At 40.0% G+C, this 19866-nt stretch overlaps 2 protein-coding genes across 4 annotated transcripts; both read left to right on the top strand.

Moving 5' to 3' along the window:
* Positions 1-599: 599 nt before the first annotated feature.
* On the top strand, positions 600-10044 carry LOC145444171 (solute carrier organic anion transporter family member 4C1-like). Its single transcript, XM_080322094.1, has 10 exons — positions 600-805; positions 864-1133; positions 1192-1374; positions 1439-1654; positions 1723-1974; positions 7722-7890; positions 7945-8151; positions 8702-8902; positions 8960-9159; positions 9224-10044. The coding sequence occupies exons 1-10, from the start codon at positions 721-723 to the stop codon at positions 9358-9360; spliced, it is 1920 nt and encodes a 639-aa protein (XP_080178220.1). The 5' UTR covers positions 600-720; the 3' UTR covers positions 9361-10044.
* Positions 10045-14213: 4169 nt separating this feature from the next.
* On the top strand, positions 14214-18457 carry LOC145445126 (uncharacterized). Of its 3 annotated transcripts, none has more exons than XM_080323262.1 (6): positions 14215-14381; positions 16149-16378; positions 16505-16597; positions 17274-17354; positions 17429-17675; positions 17958-18457. In XM_080323262.1, the coding sequence occupies exons 1-6, from the start codon at positions 14309-14311 to the stop codon at positions 18062-18064; spliced, it is 831 nt and encodes a 276-aa protein (XP_080179388.1). In that variant the 5' UTR covers positions 14215-14308; the 3' UTR covers positions 18065-18457. The 3 variants fall into 3 exon arrangements, with proteins under 3 accessions (XP_080179390.1, XP_080179388.1, XP_080179389.1); XM_080323263.1 differs by having other exon boundaries at positions 17961-18215; XM_080323264.1 differs by lacking the exon at positions 16505-16597 and having other exon boundaries at positions 14214-14381.
* The last annotated feature ends 1409 nt before the right edge of the window (positions 18458-19866 follow it).

Here is a 19866-nt window from a genome sequence, read left to right as displayed (position 1 = left end):
TATCAACTACATATCAATGGCACTTGGGAGATATGATGCTATTTCAAATTTAGATCCTGGAAAAGTGTGTGACCTCTTACAGCAATGAATGCTAGTTTAACTAAATAAGAACGCGATACGCTCAAACGCAGATAGATCGCGTGCATCAATGTGCCACCTTCAAATGTTTCAATTTCGACATCCGCTTTGCCTGAAGATGTGGAGTTATCAATTTTGACACATGATGATGGAACTACATTAGTAAACAATTAAAATTCCGACCGGTTACTAAATAGAGTATAGTCACAATCAAATTGGTATGCGAATCCGCTACATCCAGAGGCATTCGTGCTAGAAAATTCGGTAATTCACTCTTGGCATAGGGTCGTAAAACATTGCACAAGTACCGGTAAGTCTGTGACATTAGACACATCAATCGGGATTCAATTATTATCCGCATAAGTGTTAATACAGTGAAGTGGTTAATCTGTTGACGACGGTAATCAAGAGCCCCATTAACGACAAGTGGCAATCACGCGAAATGCCACGGACGTTTCGCATGTTGCAAGCACATCGAGACTTTAATTATTTACAAATGATTCGCGGGTCAAATGCTTTGTTACAGTAACAATTTCCTCTCGGCCAGGTGGTACGCAATTTCCCATTACATCATACTGCGAAGCTATCAACAGAGAATGGTACTGACTCTACTAACGAGGATAGCATTTACGAGCGAATGACATGGGGGCGAGGTTTTGTGTCTGGGAGTTTTCCCGTACAACAGCTGGATTTTTGATGGCGATAGGATTCACTACCATCATCCACGGTAAAGAGAAGTGTTAAGTGAGATTCTTGGTTATTTGAAGGCAAAATCGTATTTGAAGGGATGACGATCAACGGTATTACCAGTGTTAACGTATCCACGATTGAGCGGCGCTTCCACTTCGAGAGCATCTTATCTGGAATTGTCGCATCCGCTTACGACATCACTTCGTGTCTGATATGTCCCCTAATCACATACTATGGAAGAAAACTACATAAACCTCGCATGATATCAGCCGGGATGGTGGTATTTGTGAGCGGATGCATAACCAGCGCCCTTCCTCATTTCGTTTCGGAAGCTTACGAACCTTTACATAATCTCAATGATTCTGGTTGGAATATTTGAAATATTGAGTGTGAAATAGGGTCGACAACATTGATATCATTCAGGTTTGTGCGTGGACAATTATACAAGGGAGGATGTAAATGGAGACCTCTCTTTTTCGCGGATACCATTAGTGTTATTCCTGATTGGAAATATTCTTCTAGGAGTGGGCACTGCTCCGATTCTCACATTCAGTTTGACGTACATCGATGATAACACGACGGAAGGAAAATCAGCTTCGTACATCGGTTAAATTACTGAGAATACTATAGGAAGAGAATCGTATTTCATCTGTCCCTTTGATCAAAGCAGGTATTATCGGTGGGTGCTCATCGATAGGTACAGTATGCGGGTATCTTCTTGGTGGATATTCGCTGTCATTTTTCGTACATCCTGGAGGCAACACAGCCGGGATATCGCAGCAAGACCCGACATGGATAGGGAATTGGTGGGCTCCGTTTGTTTTAAGCTCAATTATGGCAGTTGTTTGCATTTTCCTGTTGCTACAGTTTCCCAAGACGCTACACCGTGAGTTGGAATACGATAAAGCTAAAGATCGATTTTTGTACTTGGGTACATGTAGATCACTTACTCAGGTACCAACGGAAATTTAAGCGGGGATAACAATTCAGTGGTGGATCAAAATACATCTGACGATGCCGCGGGTGAACGCAAAGTCTATCGCTTTTCGACATCAGTAACCGCGTTGTTGAAAAACCGAATGTTTCTCTTTACGATCATTGCGTCGGGATTAGAATGCTTCCTACTCAATGGGTTCTCCGTCTTCCTTTCAAAATTTCTACAGAACCGGTTCATGGTATCGCCGACAGCTGCGTCATTGTTGGCTGGTAAGTAGCGAGTGGTTACTGTACATGTCCATGGTTGCCCAACATATGAAAATCTAACGCAATGAAAGAGAACTATAAAATACAATACTTGACTTGAGCATGTGTCTTTGCAACCCTAAAACTAACCCTATCCCGAAAATCAACTGTTAACCCTACCCATAAATCTAACCATAACCCGAAACTACCATTGCCAAAATCACGTCAATGGAGGCTTAATTCCTGACTATTTTCTTGTGTAAAAATTCGATCAGCGTCGTTGACAGATATATCAATGTAATAAACAAAGTTTCAGCATGTCAAAACCAGAGGTGGTCAAAGTAGTCACCGTCGCTACTCAAGTAGAAGTAGAAGTAACTCCGGAATTTCTACTCAAGTAGAAGTAGGAGTGGTGGTTCACAAGTAAGTAAGTAAGTAGGTATTCTACGCTTATTTTTGCCTACAAAACTGTCAGGTAGAAGTAGAAGTAGTCTAAAATCATAACTACTTGAAGTAGTTTGAGTAGGCAAACCTACTTCAAGTACTTCAAAAAGTAGAAGTACTTCGTTACTGACCACCTCTGGTCAAAACCTATCACATTTCCAAACAAATGCACGTCGAGCATATCTCGGAGTATTCGGAATGGAAATAAACCCATATGCTCGTCAAGGCATAGAGCAGTGGTTCCCAACCTTTTTCGCCTCATTGCCCACTTATCAAGCTTGACACAAATCTTCACCCTCAAATTTACGGATTCGGAAATGTGGAAATATAAACGGGAAATTTATTCACCAAACTCTGATCGCTGGTAAATTAGGCAGGCGCTCGGAAAACTGGTATCCGGTATTACTTTCCGTTGAGTTGACCCTTTCTTCGCGTCATATTCAGAATGAGACGTCTTAACGTGCATATTTTGGCAGAGTTTATTAAATATGTATGTGACTGGACGTTCTAGCATTTCGCCCTCTTTGGCATTTCCGCCCCCTTGTTTCTTAAAATTGCCCACTGGGGGCATAATATCGTCCACGTTGGGAACCATATTGTCGCTGGAAAACCAAACTGTCTTATGTCCGCTTTTCGTATTTTTTAATTTTTTCTTCTATCACTATTTGGACATACATCTTTCGTTTTATCCGGTTTCCAAGTTTCTAAGTAGCCCTAACACGAATTTCCAGTGAAGTGGACATATGAACTTAAGTTTTCAGGGTAAATTGAAAATAAAACTGGTTTATGTCCAAATTATATGGTAAAAGTCAAAATTTCCAAAAAATGGACATAAGACGGTTGGTTTTCTAGCAACGATATGTCTCGTGTTGTTTCGTGTCTGTTGTGTATGCCAGAGGTAGGCAGCCTCCGGATCGCGAGCACTCTTTCGTGCTGTTTACACGCAATCCAACCAGCGACAAAATTTTCTTACGCCTGTGTACTAGTTGTGGTTACGCTGCAATAAATAGCAACAGTAAATTGTATGAAAGCACGGTGAATAACACTGAACAACAAAATGAAAAATTATTTTTTTGGCAGAACATCTGAGAGCCGTTTCTGGGGTTTTTGAGGTTGCTGATTACAAATATCAGATTAGTATTTCCAGATTAGCTCTCGTTCAGGAGATATTTATGCCCCTAAAAAAGCTCAAAATTACTGTATTTACACTTGAATATTTCACTTGATAGGAAGAAAATCGTAGTTTTTTGTAATTTTATACTGCGCATAAATAGATAGTTGACTATGAAGAGCCCTCATGTCGTTCTCAGACATTCTATCAATATTAACATGACCTTGTGCGAAATATTTGTTTGTCAGAAAAGCAGTTTGTCAAGCCTAAAAATTGTACTTTTGCTCAACGGAAATACATATTCTCCTGTATCAATTGGTCATTCTACCAAGATTAAAGAGGAGCATAAAGCTATAAAATTTGTCCGTGAAAAGCTTAACTACAATGCTCAATGCTCATGCTCATGAGTCTCATTTCTTTAGACTTGTAAATGGATAATTTTCCGCTGAATCAACAAAGTGGGTATACCCATAGTATCCCTATCAAACGAGAAGCTTAAATCTGGTATCTTTAATAGATTTCCGATTCGAATACGGATAAAAGATTCCAATTTCATATTAGGAAGGAGCTCACTGCATGGTATTTATCCTAAGATGTCGTAATTAAAATTGTTTGGAGGATCACTGATCACATAGCACCCAACTACAAACATTTGGTCCGAAAATTCGTATCCGCATATGGAAAACCTGGAACGAGCATAAAAGTTCACTTCCTGTTAAGTCATCTTCATATATTTACTGATGATCTTCTTGATTAGCAAGTGGAGAGGTTCCACCAAGACATCAAAACAACAACAGAAAGATATTAGGGCAGATGAGATGAATATATCATGACAGACCATTGTTGGAACCTTTCGAGAAACTGATGCAATAAATTGCTTACAGGCGAAAATCGTGCAAAAAAAACAATTGTGCCTTATAATTAATGAATAGTATTATATTCCGACTGATTATTTCAAATTTACAATAGGTGGTTGACGTAAAACTGTTAGAATTAATGCCACGTTATGTGAGTATCTATGTAAATACTTATATACATGACTGAAGTATATTTATGTACACGATATCCGTGAAAGTGTGTAACTATGATAAATCTAATACCCCTAAATATAGCGCCGTTGCTGTATTTTGATATAAAAGAGTCTTTTGTTTAAAAAGAACAAGTAGATTGAATTTCTAAACTTTCAAGTGCGACTGAGCCGATTTTCTATCTAGCCATTATTGCGAAAATGGGAGATTTTGGTCAAAATAGCCCCAGGGGTTATCTCTAAAACAAAAGCCAATTTGAAAAAACTGAGGTCATATTCGGAATCAGTGCCCTTCAGAACCACCAAAACCACTCTTACTTTGTCCGCGTAAAAATATGTGTTGACCAGTGTAGTTGTTGCTAACGCAATTAGGAAGTGTAATCGCAGCCGTGAATACATGCGACGCATAAAACGAAGTGGAATGTTATCCATTAATCAGTTGCTGGTTCGCTAACGACCGCGATCTATTTTGAGTCCCCATAGCTAAGCGGCGGATGATCATCCGGACTCATCACAGTAATCGAATACACGTATTTTACAAAAGCGTAGATTCCTAGAACGACAGTGCACCGTGTTATAGCCATACCATACGTCTCAGGAATAAGGATAAGTGTCAATGTCGGCCTGATGGAAAATGACCGCGACAACAGCTACTCGGACCTGTATTAGCTTATCGACATTTGAATGAATATTTGCAGATTTATGTTACCAACTTCAATCTCACGAAATAATCCAACTGAGATCAACGATCACATTGAATCGGTTCACATTTCTTATCATAATTGAAAAATGTGATAAATTTAATTCGAATGTAGTTAGCCGTAAATGACGAACCACCGAAGAATGCAAAATAGAATAATCGTGGGCGTGAATTCGACATGATTCAGAATTCTGGTTATTGGTCAGCGTGTATATCCGGCCCGCCTTTACCTTTCCAATTTCTTCCCCAGTTAACAAAAGTGTGTGGCTTGCGGCACCCTAGCAATTCGAGTACCCGGAGTGGCGGCAAGTATTGTAATGGTGCGTTGTACCACTGCAACACGAATGGGTTGTGGGTTCGCGTCTGACCGAGGTCGACTCTAGAACCCCTTCCTAAATGCTACAGTTAGAAGTGTATCTATGTTCCTCATCCCCCTGTGATCTAGGTAAGCGATGTCTTACAACAACTCTTGAGTGAAAGTGGACCGCGTGCTATAAGTTGTTATTTTAGGAATCATAATGAGCAATATGGGTCGAAATAACATAAAGACTATAACAAAAAGTACCACGAGCGCAAGATTTGACAAGAAGACGACTAAAAAAGAAACAGAAAAAGCTCATCAGCCGACGTAATGTCACAGTTCAGCCCTTGATTCTGATGGGGTTGATTAGATAAAAAAAAAAAAGATCAATACCTTCAGACAAACCTCGACAGTCAGCATCACAATAGAATTGCCTCAGTGATTCCCCTTCGTTAAATTATCAACTTCTAAACCAGTAGTTCCCAACCTTTTTCGACTCATTGCCCCCTTTTCTAGCTCAAGGCCGATCATCGCCCCCCAGATTTTGTGAACCGAAAAATCGGTATACAATCTGTAGTCATCGGCGGGTTGACTAAAAAAAAAAAAAAAAAAGGTCAACTTATCGGATCGTTGTCGAATCTTACACTTTTGCAACCAAATTTCCGTGGGTCGACCAAAAAATAAAAAAAAAGGTCATTTCTCCGAATTGCCTCCAAAATAACCGTTTTAACGCGTCATCGCCCCCTATCGCCCCCTTCGCTATTTTCGCTCCCTGTCGCCCCCTTTGTCCATTTTCGTCCCCCTATCGCCCCCTTCGTCATTTTCGCCCCCCTAGGCCGCCACATCGCCCACGTTGGGAACCACTGTTCTAAACTATATTATACGTGGGCGAACCGATGATGGCGGAGGACCCTCCCCTTCGTCGCTATGCTAACACTGTCGTTAAAAAAGTCCAGAGCCAGATCAGATCAAGGACGAATTCAAGAAATAGAATGAAAAGGAGCGATGAATCCAATAACAAAGGAAGAAAAAGATCGAACAATGCTACATAGGGACTTGGGCTGAGGGGGATACAGATTGTGAGACACTACTCGGTCGTTTTTATATTCTCCTGTCTGTCCATTACATTGCATTTCACACTGCGTGGCTTTGAACGGGTAAAATAATTGAACCACCGACAATGCCACAATTGGGGTTGTAGTTAAAACAAAAATCAATTTGAAACACGCATGTTTAAAACATATTTAATTGTGACGTCTCAATGGATTGGCATTGGCAATTGTAAATAAATACGGTAAATATGACTCTTTCGAAGAAAAGGGCTTCCACTGCCGTCATAAACAGACTAAGACCATCATTAGGCATGGCTAAGTCGTTATGCAGCATTTTTATGGTCGGCGGTCATCATCATCAGAACACCCATTCCGTACCAATTATATACATGTACTTACTATAACTGTCGAACCAACGACGATTTTTTAGCCACTCTCTATCGTATACGTCGACTAAAATGGGTGCAAATCGTCCGTAGGCCCATACTAGATACTTTTCGAAAGTGTTTACACAATTATAGCATAATTATACAGCGTTTGAAAAAACAAAAAAAGGCGTTTGTTTAAAACATTGTTTGAAACGCGGTTTGTTTTAAATGCAACCCTAGCTACAATGGTTATCTTTGTTCCCTAATTTATGTTCCACGTCGACCTTATTTACCATATTTACAAGCGGCACACCTGAGCAGTCCAAGTGTGTCACGGCACAACGGCTGAGAACCAGCAGTTCAGCACTATAGGTGAAATTCACATTGAGCAATAGGCGAGTCGGTAAAATTGGCAAGGGGTGCCTTGAACGTCATTTTATCTCAATTTTCATTATTTCTTGATTTTTCTCTGGAAATCAAGCTATAAGGCCTAAACTTGGTCTGATAATATAAACAATATAATGTGTAGGCTCAACTTCCTCATTAATGGTAAATTGCATGTGCATCTGCAATTGTGCATACATGATTTCCTATCTCACTATTTTGTCTGTCATTAGTTTTGACATATCTCATTGTGAGTCGCACAATGATACCCGCGTGAAAAGTGGGTCGTGAACTGCAAAAAGGTTAGGGGGCACCAATTTAAACTACGAATTGATGCTAGCATTACTCTATCACGCTCTGTATATCCATTATATCATGATGCAGGTGGTGTCAGTGTCCCGGGCGCGGCATGTGGTCAAGTTGCAGCAGGGTATACTGTGAGGAAATTTAAAGTGAAAATACGTGGCATTTTGAGACTCGCCTGCATACTGACTGTCATCACAGGACTTCTCAATTTTAATATGCTCCTGTACTGTCCCGGTCTCGTGCACAAGTGAGAAGTCGTGCGCGCCGTGGGTTTGGAATCGTAACTCAATCGTCATTGCAGAGAATCGGAGAATTGTCGGAGTGAAATGAAATGTGAATGCGACCACAAAATTTACAGACCAGTATGCGGGGAAGATGGGATTGACTATTTCTCGGCTTGTCATGCGGGTTGCAAGCGTGTATCCGAAGACCAGGCTGGGTTAAGTTCATCGGACTATGGCTATTGGAATAAGAATGAACACACGATCGACCCAGCTGTCACAACGACGTCAGTTATGGGAGAACAAATTAGACCTGCGCCATGAAAATATGGGGCCATACGATGAAGCATAACCACCACCTGTAACGGGGGCTCCGCGACCCTTGACAAAATTTCTAAACAACCTCCCTACCTTTCAAACTTTGGAAGAAATTAAGAAAATGTCATAATCATATAAAATAGGTTATACAAAAACCGGTAGTTAGAATGATAAAATGGTATAAATTCAACATGATTATACATTAATTAGTTTCGATACATTCACTTAATGTAGAGGTTGAGCTTGTTTTTGCTTACTGGTTTGGTGGTGGAAAAAAGAATGAAAACTCGAGATTAAAAATTAGCTTATTGCTCCACAAGTATTTTGTAATTTAAATTTATGTTTTTGTTATAGTGGAGTAGACATAGAGATGATCAATTATTTCAAATTTTTCCTGCCCCCTGGAAAGGTCTCTTTACCCCTTGGAAGCCATGGCCCAAAGGTTGGGAAACCATGATCTGTAAGATACGAATCGGAAGAGTGAGAACCGAATACGTTACACACAGCTTAGGAGTTGTAAAGTTTGAACGTATATTCTCCATGCCATCAGGTGTTCGAAGCCTGTTCCTGCATACGAAGTAATAATTCAATGGTCGGATCCGCGAGGACGGGAACCTGCCAAAAGCACTGTGACAAGCTCGTGCCATTTCTAATCTTGCTATTCTTCACAATACTGCTCAGTTTTTCTGTGACGAACCTATCCGTTCTGGCTGTAATGAGGTTTGTCGCCTTGACAGAAGGTTCATGTGTCTGGTGGAACTTATTTGCCTTTGTCAGATGCGTAGAGCCAGATTTGAAGTCGTTCGCAATTGGAATTCACTGGTTCGCAATACGCGTGATTGGCAGTATACCGAGCCCGCTGATTATCGGTTACGTCTTTGATGCAAGCTGCGAGGTGTGGATGAGGGGAAAAGGCGAAGGAGAATTTTGCTGGACGTACAACAACGCAAGTTTTTCAAGATCCGTCATTCTAATGGGTAAGTAACATATTGTGTGTATAGTTAGAGGCAAATATTTTCGCTCATCAACTTTCATTTTTAGCGGCTACTGTAAAAGTGTTATCCTTCGGATGCTTTGCAGTAGCGTACAGGCGTTGCGGGACACTGGGACAAATGCGTAATAAAGTACAACAAAAGCAGCTACAATCTTTATCAAATCGTGACAATTCTAGCCAATAGTGAATGACTTGTACTGCGTGTTGAGTAGAATTTAACAATAATTGACTGTTTAGGTATTGATTCGCAGTTGTTTAATAAGAGTTCGTGCTAATACCCTGCTAATCTTGGACAAGGAAGATATGCAGCTATATGAGCAGTGACCACCCATGAACTCGTTAACTACAAGGTACATATTCCGTCTTATTTCGTGTCAAAAGCGAAATATCAATTAGCACGAATGCCAAATAAAATCCGGTTTCATGATGGTATATGCTTAAAATCTTGAATTCTACGACTCAAACACTGCTGCCTTGGAATGGGTTGGCCATACTGCATGTCCACGTGACGTGTTGATTCAGACAGGAAAGAGATTATTTGCGCGCAAAACGAGTCAATCTTATGCAATACTTGGATTTTCCGGGAAATACACTGATCAAAATGCTCGGTTTCCATTGAAAGAATAAGCAAATCACTGGATGAACCGTCGCAATTTCTGTGAATCCAAACTACATCCCCGGAAGAACAGTGCGTCAGAAGCGTATCTGTTGACCGGAGTGGTGCAGATGGGGTGGTCCGTTCGGACTTCCTGCGGATTTTACATCTGTGACGTGACACAGATGGCAGCTTGCGTGAAGATACTTGTGTTTTGCATTCGCCTTTGAGTGACAATTGTTTTTAGCATTGCTTGGCAATGTAGCAGCTGTGCACTGAAATTTTAGTCAATCAAAACTGATAAGGCGGATCTATATTAGGTTGTTAGTATCGAAAAATAAGAAAAGCTAATGGTCGGATTTGCATGAGAAGTCATAAAAGAGAATTTGCCTACCATTCTAGTTTTCAATAAAGCATCGAGATTTCAGAATAAGCAATCCGTGTGAACGTCTTCATCTAAATAGTATAACAGTAAATATAATTCATTTGTCATCACCCAACACAACCAAGTCGAAACCATAACTCTATGCGTACTTTCTCGTAACTTCGCATTACATCACTTCACTCTATCAGAAATATAACGCCGACAGATTGACAAAGGTCGCGAATGCGACCAACACGCATCAAAAGGACAAACGTGTGTTTTCGCATTTGGGTCGCGACGGTTCATCCCATGCTGCCCTGACTTTCGTAACCATCGCACGCAAGAAAATACGTGCGGACTTCAAAACGACGATTATAGTGAAATACATTGAATTTAATAATTTCTAAGGTTCAGTATAGGGCATGGCAGTGACGGATTGAATAGGAATTGCGTCATAAAATTACGAAATAATATAAGATTTCGGTTTCACATGCCCATGATTCGTTTGAAATCAATGTCAACCGGTTCACCGGTAACAATGCACTTCCGGAATACACGCTTGCATGATAGTCATCGATGCTTGTAGTTCCGTGCACGAACATCCTGAAATTTTATGTCTGTTTTCTTTAAAATGCTTACGATATTCAAGCGTCACAGCTTTCAGCAGTCTGTATAACTATTGCGAGATCGTGAAAGTATAAACGCATTTCTATGAATGATGCACATATTAATCAAATCCACAAAGACAAAATGGTCGAGCGGATGTCCGACCAACAAGACCGGAAAGTACGCATATTATTTTATCAAGCAGCATGGTTCGCAAACTATTGGTATTCTGAGAAAGATAAGGAGAAAAGGTATTTGTTGCAACTGCTTTGATGTAAATACGAATGCTCCGTCTATAGATTCCAAAGCATTAATACTGCGTAGTCAATATCTAACGTACAATGAATTTAGGAAAGAATGTTTTTTCATGGAACTAGCCCCTCCCGCTCGGGGAATGTTTTACTTCTGCGGAATTCTAGGTTTTCCAAGAATCGCAAAATCCCCCTACGGTATGAAGTAAAATACTGGCTTGTCTACGAGTTGAATGTTGGCATGGTTGCCATTACCAAATAATTAATTCGAGTTGGCATGATATTGTCATAGTCGAAACAACGGTGATAATATGCATTGTCGGGTTGTGATGAGAAAATAAAACAATCGAAGAAACAGATACACAAGTCCTAATCATCGTGATTATGTTTGTGTTGATTGACCGTATCGTGACATCGTATTTTTATGCACCGGGCATATATGTTTAATCGAGGAACGCCCCTGGCGTGCACTATCAGCGCAACCGCATTATGACTTTGCGAGTAGCATAATCGGACGATGTTATATTGCTACAATCGACACACGCATGTCAATATTGCCATCGCCCAAAATATACCCGCAGATCCGTTTATACATACGCTGTCACGTTCACTGATGGCGTTTAGGACGTTATGTATTTTTGTTCTGGATTTCTGCGGCAAACACACCAACTCAAGATACATGACATGCACAACACGTGATCTGTGCGTATGGACTGCATGAATGCATGATGTACATATGCTCCTGGACAAGGAAGGAGACGCTATAGGCTTGCAAGGTTTTCTAGGTCTTGCACCATCCCTCCATGTTATCCCCGAAATGCTGAGTGCCGAGCGGGGAAGTCACTGGGACCAGTTTTGCTAATCAGGTCTTTGATCTGACCCAGCCGGGTATTTGAACCCATGACCTATCGAACAAGAATACGAACGCTCCACATTACCCTATCTTGACGGAATTCCATTTCGTTCATAAATCAGATTGATTGTATTTATAAAGATGAAATCGTTTGGCTTCTTGACCGAACACGAATATCTAAGCGTGAATAACGTCCAGTGGCGATAACAAAGACGCAACGACTTTACTTACATATGGTATGATACTAGCTGAAAATTGTGGAAGCTATATTCATTGCAAATACAGTGTAAGCATAACTAGACGGGGAAAGAAACTGAAAGATCATGAACACGAAATGGTAATCAAATTATTTTCCATAGAGTACGTTCTAATCGCACTGCAACAGTTGGTATCACAGATTTCTGACGCACGGATATTCCATAAAATACTGCCCCGATACAGTAAGAAATTGCCCGGGGACATATAGTAAATCGGTTTTATTTAAGATTTTAGCCATAAATGGTTGTAACCTCGCAGTGAAGTGCTTGACATATACACTGACGCTTATCGTACTAAGTAATGAGAATAGATTCGTTCGTTATCGATTACCGCGATAGTTCGAGCAAACGTCTGTGGCAGATCACGATTAATTCCAAAGCAAATTATAGCCAACCGTTAATCGATCCATAATTTAATCCCTCGGCGAATTTAGTCGTAGGTCAGGTAAGGATCTACTTGCTGAGTTGTTTTGGCACGCAGAGAGTTATTATACGAATACAAGGAATGTTTTCAAAAAGGACTTATATGCCTTGTTATAAATGTTTCGAAGAAGTTATATATTTACCAAACATGATATTGAGGGCAGAACAAATTCTTTTGCCTAAGTTCTGACGTCCCGATAACTGTCAGGATTCACTGCAAATCTAATATTTATAGCGTCAATACAAGAAAAGAAGAGAAATCTGAATTCTATCAGTAGAACATAAAAACCGCTCTGGGTAGTACTAACTACATATTGCTCCATGAGACACGAGAAATTAGCCAAGCTCCCTTTGAAATCACAAACTTCTCTCGAATGGATATGGAATCTGGCCGAGTCGGCACGTTTATAATCTGATAGATGGAATTTGAGTCCTGCTAAGCCAGGAAATCGAATGGCAATTAATTTACGATACAACAAATATTCTCAATTTTAAACTGTGGTTTCAGAATGAGAAATAAATGTCGCACACAGCCCAGAAGAAACCGATAAGTCCAATGAATCTTCCATATTTTATTTGAAGATTGAACGCTACTAACATAGATCTGTGTCTGTTACCACTATGTACATCATTTGTGATTGTTCATGTCAATATAGGTGTATGGCGGCCGTGACGGGCATAATGAACGCTTCGAACCAGTTGTAATAAATATTGACAAACTACTGCCAACCTATCCGTGAGAATTTATATCATAAAACTTTATCCAGACGTAAACATGTTCATGCCAAGGTCGTAGTGTTAAGAGATACAATCTACCCTCCAGAAACGGGAAGCTGGATATGGTAACGATCATTGTACGCCATTCATTTCACCATATAAACCACGTCCGGCCTAAAAATTAAATAAATCCAAGATACCGAGGTTTACTATTAAAGATGTTTGGAAGCTTTGAAGGTAATAAGAAATTTTATGCTGGGTATCACTATATATTAGTCTATATTGCAGTTTCGATGCTTGTATATGCGGAAAAGCCCATTCCTATTGCGATCAATCCGTTAAAAGGTCCTTCGGCGGAAGTGCATAGCATATAGCATAACGTATAGGCCAATAATTCCGAACATTTTCCGGGAATTGTCGTCAATTACGATGTAGAACTCAGATGGGGATGATCGTATAAGGAGATGGCCAGCGATTTCGGACATTTGCTGAATCAGCATGATGACCGATATACAACTTGCAACAAGACCACGAAATAAACTACTAGATGATTCTACAGCGTGTTTAACGCATGGAAAAATAAGTAATCGATGATACATTTCACGGGACAGCGATAGTCATGATCGCAGCACATTAGAAAAAATATATATGAGCGTATAATTGACCCACAATCGCAAGACTTGTCCCGTGAAACCATGAATCAACGCAATTTGTTAGCAGTAGTATGATACTCTCCATGATAATACACCGTAAAAAAATACATCAATACATTTGTGCTCAGCGGTAAATGCACCGCCGTTAAAAAAGATAAAATCTAAAAATCATGACTGTGTAGAAGAACTCTCGCATTCTGCTTCCAGTCACGAGACATATTTTTACCATACAGACACGGAAACTTTCAGCAAATACCGAACGTTCTTTTTTCTTCTGATTTCAAGCTTGTGTATAGATATAAGAAGCGGGCCGGATGAAAAAAACATTACAAGCGACTTGCGTGATTTGAGAGTATAAAATCAGATATCGGATACTCGCGTGTGTGCAAGACAAGTGATTTAACGAAGAAGAAATGATTTGCAAAGCATCTATAATCATTGCAGCGCTATGCTGCTTGACTAACAGCGCACCGGTTGAAGAGCCAGGTTAGTAACTATATCAGTGGCACAAATTGTAATATCAATTTTACTGTAACAGAAATGTGACATATGGAATTGGCAAACAGATTCATTTAAGACTAATCCGCAAGCCGAATAAATTAATAATTGTTCTATATGCCGGATTTTGACCCATTTTAAGATATTAACTGAAAAAGCAAGAGGGATATTTAATATTTAATAAAATAATATGCATAATATTTCGTCCGGGAATATTGGCGGCCGTATTTTTGACTTTATCTCACGGAAATCCCGATTGATATAAACTGAATGTACAGAGTCAAAAATAATGCAGGGATTGTGCTATACTGATGAGAAATTTATGCGTGTTTCAAGCCATCAGGAAGTTAATCAAGTCTTGGAAAAAGAGTAATTACTATCATTATATTGGGGAAATCTGTACACAGAATTTGTACCTTTCGAGATTAACACCAAGTTGCGCGTCGCATTCCAGGTATCGGCGCGCGTGCCTCTGCAAATAATGCCAACATTCATGATCGACGTGAATGGCTTTATGTCGATAACACATCCGGTGTTCTACCGGAATGTTGACTGGCGACCTCCTTAAATGCCAGTCGCATTGTTTCCGTTCCGAGATCACAAATAAGTGCCAATTAGAAGCAATAAGTTTCAAAGTCATTAACCCCGGCAATAAAACTAAATGAGATAATTTGCATAGCTATCGAGTCCAAGTCAGTATCGATAATATTCCACTTGGCGGAAACGGCCGCTAATTAACATACAACGGTAGCACGCAGCGGAAAACGTGGCCGAAATTCCGCGATATCTTGATCTTATCATGTTCAGTCTACATAACCCACAATCATATATAATATTGCGAAAGTAATAAATTACTTTCCATCGAAACCCCATTTCATGAAATATCATAATATGATCGAAGGACAATGGACATTGCAACATTCGTGATTATTATCGGATCTTTACGTCTTGGAATTCGGCTGTATCGGAATCGAAGCTGTGAGAATTGTATATGCGGGACTTTCACCGCCATTGAGATATGGAAATTATATATTCGACCATTACCTATATCTTGTCGCAAAATCTATGAATTCGCGCTTCCGTTCGTGACTAACATATAGTCTATTTTACTTTCTATTGTCTAACGAAAACACGTCATCAACTACGTTAAAGGAAAAAAAACACACTTAACTACAAAGGCATGCATAAACTATATGTCAATATAATAGACCAAGTACTTAGCAAGACGTGTCTATTGACACATAAAAAGGTAGCCTGCGTGTTAATATATCTATTTTTGTCAAATCCGAGTATATTTATACAGTTAACTATAGTCGCGATACTGACAATGCGCAATAATTTCTGAATTTATGGATTAAAAAATACGTTGATCGAAACACTAAATATTACGTATAGACATTCTTCACTAATATACAATGACTCCACATTGTACGGTTAAATATCTAATCCTCTTAGACCTGTCGCAAAGCAATACTTCATTATATCGAGAAAAATTCCGTAGCGGCGATACCATCTTTCTTCCAAAACGTGATACCATAGCACTGCGATTGCGGCCTGTGATTACACTTGTCGGAACTAAATGAAAGGATCGTGTAATAATAATATGAGGAAACTAGGACGTGTTAGTCTAACTGTACCGAAACCTTTCAAACGAGATAAAACATTTTCGACATGAGAGCAATTTGTGTGCGAAACTACCCTATGTATTGTATTGGTATTCGGACATAATCATATGTTTACATTTTCGTCCATTAGGTTGCAACATTCCCGAATTCAAATCCACAATCTTCAACGAATCTCTATTGTTGGACAATCGTTTCGTGTGCCCCGAAGGAAAAGATAAACTGGGTGCTGATGGATTTTGCCAACACTTGTACAAATGTCCATTGGACTTCAGTAATAAGGTCCGACATTGCGAGGCAGTGTGCCGCGGAGACGGTACTTGGGACTATAAATATCCAACGTGCGAAGACATGCTGCCACTGGTAAGTTAACGCGATGACTACTTCTTAAATACGTTTTATTTTTATTATCATGGAACTTTTTCGTTGTTTCATTGCATGACAACGTGACATCACCCTGTGTTTGACATGCTCATTTTAACTTGATAGGCCGAATACTTAGAAGCGCAAGTCATGATCAGTGTGACGACGGAAAAATTAAACCAGAAGAGGAACAAGCAGATGCCCAAACCTTATATGACCGTACGTTAGAGCATGATCGAAATATCATGCCCGCTTATCGGTGAAATGTTTACTAACCCACCAAATGTATTGCTTGAGTTTTATATAATACTATGTCCGCGATTGTTTCACACAAACGGAAACCATAAATTGTCGCTACTGCACTAACAGGATATATCGATGAATGTATCCTTTATTCTGCATGCATTTTCGATATGAGTTCACTGCATTGCAATTCCACACCGCCGATTAAGGTCAAGTATTTTGTCTTGCGTGGATAAATTCCAACAACTACAGTGGATATATAGGCCTACTCAAAATGGAAGTGCAATTGTCTATTGGGATGTACTGAATATATATATAGCGTAGAATCGCTTATTCTATTACATCCCTGTCGCCTATGCTTCTCTAATTTTATCACGATTTCACGAAGTAAACATCAATCTGCAAGCCATAGACATTTATGAATACCGTAAGCTCCAACTGCAGCAACACACCTAACGTTTAATGCCTTGAGGCAGAAGTACCGATGTTAATTCGAGTGTTCATTTAAAAATGAACAATAAGGCGTCAGATAATAACGATGCAGATTATAACCTCGAGCAGGAATAATCCGTTTTGAGCGGAAAAATCCTCCGAAAAAACATCTTTCTATAATCACCTCTACGAAATTGTTAAATCCTACTTTCTTCTGCAGGCCGACGCGATTATTGACGTACTGAAGGAAAATCATCTCGATGCCGACGGTACCGAAGATGGCACTAAAGCTGACGACAAGGTACGATATTACTGCGCGAACAATCCCGAACATGCACCTATTGATGATATTCACTGCGATATCTTCAATTCCAGATCCCAACCCGTGTAAGAAGATGGTTAGGTCTATTCGTCAAACCACCGCCCAGGATGACAATTGCAGCTACCAGCGAAGAACCGGACACCACCGAAGAACCGGCCACCACTGCAATCGCTACGACTACGACCACAACCACTACTGTCAAAACTACCACAAGGCCGAGAGGACATATCGGTTGGCTGAGACAGTTTTGCATTGCCCCCATATGCGCTATTGCAAATCAAGGAGGATGCGGCAAAATCGGTAGGCATCCTTTGAAATATTTTGATCTACGCTTAAAAATTCTATAAAGCATAGGTTCGCTGCATTAGGTATACTCAGTTGATAAGTCTCCGTATTCAGTGAAACTGCAAGTAATAAGATAATAATAAGTACACTCCTCCTCCCCACACGCGCACAGAGAATGTGTAGCCTACATATGTCAGACTCAGTAATGTCTGACAGAATCTCATTAGTTGATATCTTTCACGAATATTATACATATTTTACATTCATGCGTTAATTGTCATCCGTCTTGTCTCTCAGCAGATTCTCGGATGGCGGATCATGCCGTGCAGATGAAAGTATGTCAGATATGCGTGATGATAAATGAATGTTCTACGAAAGTGGATACCTTCGGAACAAGAGGATAACGTGGTTGGGTCTACTCAACAAACTAAGCGAGAATGTTCGCCGCGTATAATCGAGCGGAGCATCTGAATGACTTCGGGCCATCAACAAACATATCAGTGCCGCTAAATAACGTTTATCTGCTGTAATAAACTGTGAAAAGATTTTAAATTATTCGCAACCAAGTCGCGTTTTATTCTTAATTTATTTTCGTTATAAGGTGCGTATCATAGTGTTTCAGAGGAATGAAGTTAGACCAATGACATTTTCTCGTGGTTTCAATTTTGGGGCCGAGTTGATCCATTCACTGACATCTGTGATATTCGTGTACGTGGTATTGAGTTCATTTGTTTTTGCACTATTATCACAACAGTTTTGAAATCCGCGCAGAATAAACTATTGTTCATAAAATTCAACATGCGTTGTATAGGTCTGTTAGGGGAGCTATAGCTATGGAAGTTTGTCGTGACCAAAGGTCCTATTCATCGTGTAAAATATTGACCAAATAATATCCAGTTCGATGATTTGTAATTTAACATTTAATCTGGTGTTAGTGATTTTTATCATATTAAAAATCACAAGATAGCGACACTGCAAGGAAAAGGAAGATGAATCAAAACAACTTGGTGAAGTATATAATTAATTAATCAAATACATTGGATCGTACGTGGACAATATTCACGGTGATCGAGAATAGTTCGTAATCAGTCTATGGAGCATTCTCAGAGCAAATTTATGCGGCATTTTGTACAGGGATGAGCACAAGAAGCTACCGTTGACGACGGATCAGGAATTTGGTACAAATACAGAATGGGATGAAAATAACATAACATAGAAGAAAAGGTATACGCAATTTGGTCAATAATCCGTTATATGTCAAGAAAGTGGCAAATAGAGCAAAATAAAACGCACTCTGGTAACAGGGCAAAATTTATCCCCGTTACCAGTGGCAATATATCAGCCGTGGTCTCCTACAATATACGTCCTGATGTATAGCGCTTCTTCACATGCCAATGGTTATTTGCAACCTTACGACAGTTCGGGTTAATTAGGGTTAGTTCGGATATCAATAATTTTCCCTATACGGACAACGGATATATCCGTATATTTGAAATTTAACTAACCGGTTAACCGGATGATAACTGCTAAGTGAGACAATCGATTCTTACGAGGTTTACATGAAAAACGAATCGTAAAATCATTACACTGTGTTATTGTAGATCTACGTACACGCGCAGTACGAGCGAATACGAGGACAATCACGCAGATTTAATGTTCACTTCTTCTGCAACGCCCTTCTCATAAAGCACAATGCATCAATAGTGAAATCCTCGACGGGACCGGAGTTTTGTAACAAAGAGTCCCCATGCACTGAATGCTCTTTCCGCTTCGACAGAAGTGGGCTGAATAGTAGCAGAGCTTCGTAGAGAGTCTAAAGCAGCGGTTCTCAACCGGGGGTCCGCGGAGCATTTTCAGGGGGTCCGCGAAGCCTTAAAATATTTGATACCTTAATTTGTATTTTTTTAATTCGGAAAATCGCGAGGAAGTTTCGCTTCATTACTACTAAAACTCCAGAGCTCAAATCAACAGAATGGCCGTCTGAGATGAAATATCCTACTGTGCAGATCATTTTACCGACAAGATAGCGTAATGGTGAAGCGTCTGGCTTCTTGATCGGTAGGTCGTGGGTTCGATCCCCGGCCGGGTCAGACCAAAGACCTGATTAGTAACACTGGTATCCATGACTTCACCGCATGTCGCTCATGCATTGGGATAACATGGAGGGGAGGTGCAAGACTTTGGAAGACGTACAAGGCTATATCTG

The sequence above is a fragment of the Botryllus schlosseri genome, chromosome 8 (genome assembly GCF_051294905.1).
Source record: "Botryllus schlosseri isolate E-star chromosome 8, Bs_hap1, whole genome shotgun sequence".
In the NCBI taxonomy this organism is placed as follows: domain Eukaryota; kingdom Metazoa; phylum Chordata; class Ascidiacea; order Stolidobranchia; family Styelidae; genus Botryllus; species Botryllus schlosseri.
The sequence above is the reverse complement of the archived record's forward strand: the minus strand, read 5'-3'. Positions and strand labels throughout refer to the sequence as shown.